Source organism: Belonocnema kinseyi, chromosome 10 (assembly GCF_010883055.1).
Source record: "Belonocnema kinseyi isolate 2016_QV_RU_SX_M_011 chromosome 10, B_treatae_v1, whole genome shotgun sequence".
Lineage (NCBI taxonomy): Eukaryota > Metazoa > Arthropoda > Insecta > Hymenoptera > Cynipidae > Belonocnema > Belonocnema kinseyi.
In genome coordinates, this window is record NC_046666.1 from 57,056,247 (window position 1) to 57,068,302 (window position 12,056).

The following is a 12,056-nucleotide window of genomic DNA, read 5'->3' on the forward strand; positions in this document are numbered from 1 at the left end:
AGAGAGTGGGAAGTTAATTACTTTATCATTTTACCTTTAGATGAATGAGTTTGATTAAATCTAAATTTAATTCAACTTGCGATAGAAGTTGACAAACATTGCTTTCCTTATTTTAGTTTAACAATAATAGTTGTATGGCAAGTTAATGGCCTTTTAATTAGTTAACGTCAGGAATACCGTGCATTATAATCATATTTTGAACAACTTTGAATATATGTATTAATTAATTTGAAAATTTAATTACATGATGAAACTATGCTCAATATTCGAAACAAATTTAATTTAAAGCTTTTTGTTTTCCTTCAGGTATAAACAAAGGTTCGCTAAACAATAAAGCTTGATTATGATAAATGTTATTCGAAAAAAATATTTTATTAAGTTAATAAAAATAAGTAGACTAAGAGTAACGGATGTGGTATATCAGTTAACAAAAAACCTGATGTCGCGTAAATTATCTGACAAAGCAGAAATCACGCACTGACGATATATAAATCAGATATGCAGTAATAATTACGGCAAATCTGATTTGGCATATCTGCTTTTCATTACGTCAGCCATTATTTCAGGAGCGATAAAGCCCGTCTATGTTTCATTCACAATAAATTGTTAGATTTTCATATCTTCATCCGCGAAAACAATTTTCTAGATTAAACTGAGCAATCATCGACGATTTTCTGAAATTCAGTGAAATCAATAGTCTCGGAAAATTTCACTTTAATTTGTTGTACGCATGAATTATGTTTTAAATAATTTTTACATATTTATAAATATTTATATATGGGTATTTCTCAAATCAAAAAAGAGGTAGATTAATTAAATATTAAAGATTCTTTCATTTAAAATATTTTTAATTCGAGAATTTTCAATTGTAAATATTACAAAATTAACTATTAAAAAACTTTCGACAATATGTACCTTTAAAATATGAATTTTAAAAATTGAATCATTTGTGATTAAACATATAGTTTCAAAATTCAATGATTTTAAATTGTAACCCTTGAAAAATGTAGAACTTTTAATTTTAAATCCTTAAAATGTATACAATTTAACAGTTTTAAAATTGAAAATTTAGTAAATTTTATTATTTACATTTAAAGTTTCTTCAATTAAACTTGTAAGAAAATATAAGAATTTTTATTCATACATTTTTAAAATTGAACAAATATTCATTTTAAATCTTCACAATTGAATATTTGTCAATTTTATATCTTCACAAGTAAATTATTATTTGTATTTATTAGGCAATAAAATTAAGTAAACATCTATTTCAAATATTTACAATCGAATATTTTCCAATTTTTAATATTTAAAATTGCATTGTTTTCCATTATTTAAAATACAAACCGTGAGCATTAAATTATTTTTTAAGCTAAACTCTCAAAATTCAAGTATTTTTCAATTTTAAATCTTTAAAATTGTAGAACTTTGAATTGTGAATCTTCAACATTAAAAATATGGTAATATCTCGAATTGAAGATTGAAATTATGCAAATTTAAGGTATGAAAATTTCTAATTTGGATCATTTTGATAATTCAATGTTTGAAATTTTTCAATTTGCAAGATTTAGTTTTGAATTTATATATTAAAATTAGATATATTTTTAGATTCTTGAATCACGTATTGAATCAGTTATTTTGAATTTAAAAATTCTATTGCTATATTAGAATTGACCGATCCCCAAAAAGCTTAAGATACCCATTTTCATAAAACTGAGATTATTGAGAAATTTTTAATTCTCTAAATCATATCAACCAAATTTGACTTCTAAATTTTGTTATTTAATTCGGACTCAGCTATCCCAAAAATGTTAGAATACTCATTTTTATGGAAATCGAATGTCTAATACAGATTCCGAAAAATTACCGATTAGTTTCAAAAATTTTCTGTCAAAAACATAAAAATAAATATTTGTAAGCTCAAATATCCAATTTTAAACCTTCAAAATTGAATGATTTTCAATGTCAAAACTTCAAGATTAAATCATTTTCTAGTATACACATTTAAGAATATAGAGCCTTCAGTTACAAATCTTAAAAATTGAAGAATTTTTCATGGTAAATTAATAAAATTGAACTAAAAATTCCAACGAAACGTTTAGAATTACATCATTTAAAACTATAAACATTTCAAATTAATGAGTCTCTGATTGTAAAATATAAAAATTAAATAAATTTTAATTACAAGTCGTTAAAATTACAACAAACTCTCACTAGAGAGTTTAAAAAGATGTTCAAAATTTAATGTTTTTAAACTATGCATGAACATTTAAAAGTAAACAACTTGGCGAGTTTTCAATTGTAAATATCTTCAAAATTATCCAGGACGAAACTTAAAAAAACATCGAAAAGACTCAGAATTCCAAAATCACTCGAAAAATATTTGTTTTAAATTAAATAAACCGTTCCTTGAACACATTTTTTGCAGTTTAACCACAAATAACTTTCAAATGAAAACAAATAATTTTAAATTAAAGAAAAATTTTCATTGGAACAAAAGTCGATTACCTTGAAACACATTTCTTCGATTCAAGGGAAAATTTTTTAAATTAAAATAAGAAAGATGACATAATAAGCAAGCCCAGTGCGCTATTTCTTCTAGTTTTATTTATTTATTTATTACTAGTCAGATCGCAACATTTTCTCGAAGCCCCTCCCCTCCAAAAAACTGTTACGCAGTTCATGGATGGCCAATTGCCCATATAAACTTTTCTTTTCTTTTTATAGGAGATAAAACTCAAATCAATTTAAATCCTCTTTGAATACTCACTCATGACATCAAACTGAGGCAGCCACTTCTTAATCATAACATTCTTTGGCTTCCCTGGGAGATCGTCCATCTCCCACTTCCAGATGACTTTCCTAGGAATGTTTCCAATCACCTTCAGAACAGCCCTTAACTTCACCTTTGGCAAAGTAGAAACATTGACCATCGATCCCCAACTGAACAAAAGAGCCCCCTCTGAAGCATCATCCAAGAACTTTTTGATATCCTCCGGCAACTTTTTCGCCTTACCAATATGAATCCCCCCAATTTCCACAACATTTGGAATATGTGGTCTTGCTCCGTGCAAAGAATAATGCGTATTATGCAAATAGGCTTCAGTCTTCTTCGCTATTTCCGAAAGAGGAGGCACCCCAGGTCCAAAAGCTTCATCTACAATTTTTTGCGTCGACCACTGATACGCTGTATTAAAGATTAATTTTGCATAATTTATGAAAAGCGTATTAACAACTCTTTCAACAAATGTCATCTGCGGCGATAATCCAAGAAAAGAACAGGGGACAAAACTCGGATTGTCCGGGTTTCCCATTCGGTCATTTCCCCATGGCATAATCTGATGAGAGGTCAGGGCAATAAAAGGAGCTTGAAATCTATGAACAAATCCCAAAAAGCAATCACTATTGAAATTTTCTGTTATTATCAAATCGAATTTTGAATTTGATTTGATCAGCTGACGAACTTCTGGGGTTTTTAGGCCCGCTTCGCAATGTTGTAAGCTCCATTCTCGAAGCTTGAACAATTCCTCCACTTGATTCAGAAATGAATGATGAATCCATGAGAGATCAACGACATTCAACCAGACGTCTACAGAACCTTTGATGTTTATATCTTTGTAATTGGGAAGAGAGTCAGTTATTGTGTCATTGACCTTCCGAGGGAAGAATGAAATCACAGTTAGATGGTGCCCCCTTCGAGCTAATTCTTCCAGCAGAGGCTGGAAGACGTCAAAATGGCTTTTTCCTGGATGATGAAAGACACCTAAAATCTTTAGTTTTTTTCCAGACGATGCTAATGCCGGAGATGAGTCAGGGTTCAATGTCAATGATGAAGTCAATTGTAGAAGTAACAAAATTGCTTTGTAAAAACCGTTCATCTTGCAAAATTAACTATACAGTTTGTAAATCCTAAGATACTTGAGGTCCACTTCAGGGAGACAAACAACACTGTAAAGAAAATTATTCACTACCACTTCATTCAATCTTCTTTTACTTAAAGAAAAACACTTTATCTCATTTAGAGAGCAACGGCTTGAGCAAAATTCACTATAAAGGTTTTATAATCTAAGATAGTTAGGGTTCAATTTACGGCGCAGTACCGGTTTAAGGAAAAGTGCACCCATGGACATTACATTCTTCAAAACTTTTCATATCTTTTTTTTTCTATTAAATCTTTTTAACCGCTGTTACCAAATATGTTAAGTAATGAAAGTTTTTTATTTGATATTACTTGTTTATTTTATTAGGAGATATTATATAAATGAATGTCCCGTCTGAACGCTTAGAGGCAAAAATAAATAATTTTCTCTTAATTTTCCTCCAATTATGTTCCCAGTGATGTGTTGTAGTGCGAATATAAAGTTATACAGTGATCATTAGTTTATGTAATCCTTATCTTGAAAAGTTGTTATTACAAAATACTACTTACAATATTACCTGTTAATAATGATTGCGAATTGACTGCAATATCAATTTTGTAAATCAAAGTTTCCAATTAAGTAATTTTATTTAATGATAATATTGATTTCAGAAATGTTCTAAAGATTAGTTATAAAATGTTACATACAAATTACCGGCACCCACAATAACAATTCATTTTTAAAATGTTGAAAAGAAATCTGAAGGATTTTAAGACAATGTTTTTTTTAATATTTATTAAAATTTTTAGGAAAAATACGAATTTTTTTTATGATTCAGAAGATTTTCGAAAAATTCTAAAAGTAATCTAAAATTTGAAAATATTGCAAAAAAATGATACTAAATGCGTATTTTTGAAGATTTAGATAATTTTCAGGCAATTTCAGGCAACAGTTTGGTTGAAAATTAATCTGTTCTGCTTGCCGATTTAACTATTTGTTGAAAATTCGTCTTCTTTAGATAATTTCACTCTTTTTTAAAAAATTTAAATGTTTTTTAGTTTAAATTTAAAATAAGAAAGTTCTCATTCTGACTTTTTTTTGAAAATTCCGCTACTTGCTTAAAAGTTGAATGACTTTTTTAAAATAATTTTTTGTTTCAAGATTTGTAATTTTAGTTTAAAATTCATCTCTTTTCTCTAAAAACGTGGACCTATCGTATAAAATTAACTTCTTTGTAAAATAATCATGAATTTTCTTTTTCCAAAAATTAAACTATTTTTAGATATTTTGTCTCTTTTCATAACAAATTAACATTTTTCGGTTAAAAATACAATTGGTTGAAAATTAATCTTTTTTGTTTGAGGATTAAAATATTTTGCTGAAAATTTTTCTTTTAAAATAAGTTTAACTGTTTTCGAATTAAATGAGAATTCCTTGAGAATTCATCTTTTTCTCGAACATTGAACTATTAGTTAGAAAATTTACATTTTTGTTGAAATTTTGATCTGTCGTATCTTAAATTTCCAATTTTTTTTTAATTTTCTCAAAAATTCTAGGGAAATTATGTTGATCAACTTAAAAACAAATAAGCTTAAAGAATAAATATTTATTCGAAATTTTTATTTTGTGTAAAAAATGTTCTTTCTCCTAAATTGAAAAATTACAAGTGCCTTTGATTATACTCGTTTCTTTAAGTTCAAATGGAGATTCTTTTCTAAAAGAAAAATCCAAAATGGCTTTCTTTAGAAATGATAACCTCTACATTTCTCAAAACAATTTTGAAACCGAATTGTAGATAATTTTTTTAAATAATTTTTTAACGGAGTGTCGAAAAAATGACAATTTTGACAAAAAAAAACCAATTTATAAATTTAAAAAGTATATTGTTTATCTTCTTGGTATGGGGAAAGCTTTCATAATATTTAGAATACAACAGTAGTGTGTATGATATATTTGTTCGCGTATTCGAGACGCATCGAATGCCCGACTAAAGAACCCACAATAAACTACCACAAAGTACCAATATCGTGTTAAAATTTTGTAAGAAAATTATTTACCTTGTTTATAAGAGGATTTTTTTATCATTTTGGAAATGTGTTGGACATAAGTTTCGATAACCATTCTTAAACAATCAATAGCGAGTTAGAAAGATAAAAAAAAAATCTATAAAAATGTTTTAAACTACGATTTTCTGAAAACAAGATTTTCAATTATTTATAGTAAATACATCCATAATACTTTGCAAAGGTATTTATAATCGTAAATTCATTTTTAAACGATTATACTAAGGTTCAATGTAAAATAAAAAATCTACCTTAAATAAAGTAGCCCAAACGAATATTTGTGTTTAAAATGTTTAAAAACAATACTCATTGTTAATTAAGAGAAGTTTTTAGACACCAACTATAATTTTTTTAAATAAATATCAGGAATTATAGTTAAAACACATTTTTTTATCACAGAAATAACATAGTGTACTCTTTCTTTATGCCAATTGTTAATAATCATTAACTTTAAAAAAAAAAGTGTTTTTGTTCAGTAAGTATACCTGCACTAAATACGTATATAGCAAGTTTATTTATCTTTTTTTAGAGCAAAATACTCAAATCCGATGTACCTGAAGTTCTGAACGTTCAAATGGACGAAATATTTTTTTCCAATTCTATTTTATCCATAAATATTGTTCCAACTAAAATTAAAAAATTTATTATAATTTTGTTTTAGTAAATATATTACTTTTAATATAAGTTAACAAACATTCTAGCTATTTTTGTACTTTCCAAACTCATCAGTAAAAAAATTCCTTCATTTGAACGTTCAGAATTTCAAGCACGTCAAATCCTCATAATTGGCACTTTAGCTAAACTTCGCGTTAAATAAAGAATTATAGGCAATAATAATTTAAAATTCGATCTCTACCATTTTTGCAGAAATATAATGGTAATCATTTCTAAAAGAAAAATTTCTAAATCCGCTCACACTCTGCGGCGTGGCGTCCCTAGACATGGGCCTACCTTTGCCTAATGGCCCCAATGTGTAAACCGGCACTGGCAAAGAGATACAGCACTGAAGAGAAGCATATTCACCAACCCTTAATTTAATTTTAAAATTTTCTTAAAAACACTTCAATATTCACAGACCAATGATATTGAGTCTTGCCGATGGACTGATGTTCTTCGAACACAGATAAGTTGACAATCACTTTTTGTAATCAGATCGCAAATCGATAATGTGGGAAGAAATAAGAGCTGCCGCTTACTCTTTCTTGCTTTGTAATCAAGTTGCGCAATGTTACAGTTGCTAAAGTGCACTTTTAAACTAAAGATGCTTAATACTGTCTCATCTCTGTTACTATCTCTATCTCATCCGGATGACATAGTAAGGACTGGGAAGCACAAACACCTTCCCTATTGAACCTTATGTCCCCACGTCAGATGCACTCGAACTGGCGAATGGCTCTTGAGTTAGAGTTAGTCTGCCAGACTGTTAGAGGATTATACAACAGCACAACGGACACAAAGTCACATTTCACAAACACTTCGATGAGGGATACAGTACAACGTTCGACCTATTTTTATTTACTCCACTTCCGCGACACGCTCGAGACCTTCTTGAATAACGTACTTACTTCGTAAACTGAGCTCACATTTTGCAAGACGAATCATAATTAAGCAGAGTGACTGGAGCGGGTATAATAGATTCTCAGCCAAGGCTGGTGCTCAGAAATGCATTTAAAAATAGAGTAAATGGTTATTGAACTTGAATTGGAAGAAATGAATCAGAATAGAAAATTGGAACAAGGTGGACACGAGGATGGTCCAAAAATGCATTGGAATTTCTTTTCCTCAAATCATGAATTTTAGGGTGGTCCTTACTTATAGAGTAAATTCATTTTTAAATTCGTTTGCTACCACTGGTATATTTCTTAAGGTTATTAACAGAAGTTGACCAAAAGTTGTGAAAAAATTTAATAATTCATTTTCAAACGAAAGCAAGGTCTCAGAATCCGAAATCTTGAAAAATTACAGATAGAAATTAATTCACAATTTAAAAAATTCCCTTTTCCCTGAGTTTAAGACTTTTAACTTTATACTGTAAGTATTGTGAAAACAAACTTTTTGGTTTCAGAAATTCCTTAATAATTTTCAAAATCTAAAATTTTGAACAAATACAAAATGGTGGCCATTTCAAAATTAGAGAAAGCTCATTTTTACAGTTTTGAAGAAAATACTTTGAAACTTAGTAAAAACAAACGGTTTGGCTTCAGAAAATACTTGACGATTTTAGCAATCTAATATATTGAAAAAAGAAACAAAATGATACCCAGTTCAACATGGAAAAAAGCTAACCACTACAGTTTTCAACGGGATACTTTTAAACATCATCAGAAAAAGAAATATTGATTTAAAAACTATAAGATAATTCAAGAAATTTACGTTGTTGAAAAAATAAGAAATTTCAAAAAATTAGATTTTCAGGGATCTGATTTGAGTGTTTTATTGTTTGAGTAATAAATTAAACTAAATCAATATTTGATAGTTAAACGTAATGAAAATGAGGAGTAATGAGCCGTTTTAAAATTTTAAATTGGCCGCTATTTTAGATTTTTTGAATATTCTGGATTAAAAAATCATCAAGTAGCTTTGTGAGACAAACGGTTTATTTTGATGACATTTTAAAGGATTTATTTGGGTGAAATGTAAAAATGAGCTTTTTGAATTTTAAATATGCCATTTTTTATTTTTAATTTGATCACGCAATTTCTGAGACCCAAGATTTTGTTTTCACAAACTTTGAAAGTATTATTTTAAAAACTTCGGTAAAAAGGTATTTTTTTGGTTTTGAAATAGTCGCATTTTCTTTTTTTTCTCAATTTTTATTTTTTGATCATACATTCATTTGAAAATAAATTATTGAGTTTTTTACTATGATGGTATTTTAAGTATCTCATGCGACACTTTTTTCCACAGAGGTAGAATGATTCAAATAAAAAATGAAACAATATGCAGATATTACTGTTAAACGTGATTTCTCCCATATAAAACCCAAGAGAAAAAGGCCCATGATTGATGCGTAATATATTAAACGATTTGACTAAAAGTGGGGGTACTTTTTTTGGGACATAAGACCAATTCTGCCAGTAAGAGCAAAACGAAAATTTGTTCGAATCCATGCAAAAATAAATGCGTTTTTTTGTTAAAAGATCAAATATATTCGGAGGACGCAAGTCCGATAAAATTTATCATGTATTTCCCATAAGGAAAAAATACGTTTTTGTAAAAAAATTTAAGAATAACTTTCATAAGTCTGTTTTATAGGGTCCCAAAAAAATTCAGAAATGCAAAATTGGATTTTGTGAGTTTTTGGCACCAATAATTACTCTTTTATTGTTTTTTATTAACGCAATTTGTTTTCTATGCATAAAATATAATTTTATATTCATAATTAGATGCTCAAATAAATTTCGTAAGCAATTTATTATAAAGAAAAAAACAATGCATATTTCGCATGCGAAATGCTTATTGTTTATTGCAGTTTTTACAAGTATAAATTGTTTCTAATACACAAAATATTACTTTCTACTGATAACTAAATGTTTAAATAATTGTGTAAGCAATTTATTCTTTTTTTTAATAACATTCGATTTGAAGAATGTGAGGAAGTTTCACTTTTTTTGTTTGTTGAAATTTTTAACTTTTTGTCTACTTTTCACTTATATCAAGGTAATAATTAATGCAATTTAACAAAAATAATTTTTTGAACAACTTGACTTTCGTTCGTAACTATCCTCTCTTATGATAGAGAGTTGCGGTATTTTCTAAAGTATTAAACTTTTTGTCCCATTTTTACTTATAAGGTCATAATTAATGCAAGATGACAAATATAATTGTTTAGCAATTGATTATTGTTTATAACTATTTTTTCTTCGAGTAATGCTAGAAATTTGCAGCTCCAACTTTTTCAGATATTCTTTGACTTTCTTGTTACGAACAAACTAATAAATAAACATCAACACAAATAATTTTCAAAATCATATTCAATTTTTTCATTATAAAATATTTTTACTCTTTTTCTAATGTTTTATAGAAATATGAATTTAATCAAAAAGGATGTCATCAGAATATATCCACAAAAAAGAAAGAAATTCTTTTTGAAAAAGATTCTGTCTCCTGTGTTTCTGATTTTCGAAAAGAACTAATTTTATGAAAAATACTTCAAAACAAATTGTAAAGAAGTATCCAAATAACCCTTTACCCCCTCCTAAAAAGCATGACTTCATATATGGATTCCCTCTAGAAACTTAAACTGTCAGTACTTTATTAAAAAAGCTATACTATAACCATTTTTTACAACTAATCTGCAAATTTTATTTCTTAAAAAAGCAAAATACTTGTCGATGTTTTTTAATTAAAAACTTTTCAAATACGGAAAAAGTACTTAAAAAATTAATAGTTCCCCAGTAGCCCTCGTTGAAGAGAAATTTGAATTTTGAATACATTTATGAAATAGTATTTCAGGGATTTTTAAATTTGACAATAAATAATCTTAGACAAGAATTGTTTAATCATTTGACTCTCTTTTATATGAGATGATTTATGATAATACAAAACAAGCAAAAACGGAAATGAATACTCGGGCTAGTTTGCATAGTCAACTACTTACAATTTACATGTATTCTCGAAGCACTTGATTTCTCAATTGATCTTGAACTACTACCCATTCACTTATCTGCATTATAAAATTTTCGATTAACGCAATAACTAGCAATGAACTACTCGATTAGAACTTTGCAGATAACAAAATTGAGATTTTAGAGCATTCTATACTGAATAACTTCAAGTTTGTAATCTATATAAATGAACTTTTTTTACTAATATATTTTAGTTAATATTTATATATTAAACAAATTAATCAAATTCATACTGTACATATTCAATATTTCTAAATTTTTCAACATTTCATTGCAATTTTTTTCCTTTTCTGTTTCCAAATTCATCTCTTTTTGTATAAGTTTCATCTTCTTTTGTTAAAAATGCATCTGTCCGGATAAACTATAATCTGTTTTTGGTGAAAAATTAACATTTTTCTTGAAAATTGAAACTTTCGAGTTAAAAGTTTAACTGCTTTACACGCTGTTTTATAGAATTTTCATATTTTTTGATCGAAAATTCAACAGTTTCGTAGGAAATTCAACTATTTGGTAGAGGGTTGTACTATTTTGTTAAAAATTCATTTTTTAAACTGCATACTCATAATTTTAGCTGAAAGTTTATCTCTTCATTTAAAAATTTGAACTGATATATTAAAAATTCATTTCTTTTCTCGAATCCTTATTTTTCAACTAAAACTTCAACTATTTAATTCAAAAATTATCTGTACAGCGAAAAACGTACTGTTTTCTTAAAACTTTACATTTTTTGTGTAAAAATTTAATTTTTTGTAGAAACTTCGTCTATGAGGGTTGGAAATGAAACGAGTTGGTGGAAAATTAATTTTTTTTATTGAACAATAATTTTTAAATGAAACTTCCACTATTCAATTCTTCATTCAAGATTAATCTTTTTTATGTTGTAAATTAAACTTCTTGATTAAAAATTAATCTGTGTTTGTTGAAAATTCAACTGTTTTGTAGAAAGCTAGTCCTTTTTGGATTATAATTTCAACCGTATGAATAAAAGTCGTTTTCCTTATTGACTGTCAAATCTCTCTGGCTTGAAAACTCAACTCTTATTGAAAATTCATTATTATGATTTAAAAATCCAAAAATTTTATCGAAATATTTTTCTTTTTATGTTTCCGATATTACTAATTTTTTTTATAAATTTTCCCTTTTTTAGTTTAAAATGCAACTGTCTGATTGAAAATTAATCTGTTTTTTTTAACACGGTTCAAAATTATCATTATTGTTGAAATTGAACATTTTGCGTTTAAAAATTTAACTATTTGGTTGTCAGTTCAATGATTTGGCTCGAAATTAACTTTTGTGCTGGAAATTGCGGTCTCTTATATACTCGGTTGGAGAAAAAGCAAAATAAAAAATTTTCCATTTGGTATAAATGCACTTTCTTAAAATTGTGCTTAGATATGCAGTTACTCGGAAATCCGGAAACGTACTTAAAGATAAGTAATTCATAGCAATTCATTATAATTTCACGATAAAAGAAAGAAAACAAAGGAAATTTAAACCTACAAACTAAA

At 27.4% G+C, this 12,056-nt stretch overlaps 1 protein-coding gene across 8 annotated transcripts in view; it reads right to left on the reverse strand.

Annotated features, from left to right (window-relative positions):
- The window catches only part of LOC117181424 (UDP-glucuronosyltransferase 2B15-like), a 204,765-nt gene that overhangs the window by 183,710 nt on the left and 8,999 nt on the right, over positions 1 to 12,056 (reverse strand). Inside the window, exons 1-2 of one of the 8 annotated variants that reach the window (XM_033374063.1) lie at positions 7,117 to 7,474; positions 2,768 to 3,945 (exon numbers count right to left, since the gene is read on the reverse strand). The exons of 4 other annotated variants lie outside the window; for them this stretch is intronic. In XM_033374063.1, coding sequence (XP_033229954.1) covers positions 2,768 to 3,875 — 1,108 coding nt within the window. In that variant the 5' untranslated portion in view covers positions 3,876 to 3,945; positions 7,117 to 7,474. Of the gene's footprint in view, positions 1 to 2,767; positions 3,946 to 6,871; positions 7,475 to 12,056 lie in introns of those variants that run through there. 3 more of the 8 variants (XM_033374062.1, XM_033374061.1, XM_033374060.1) reach the window with 3 other exon arrangements.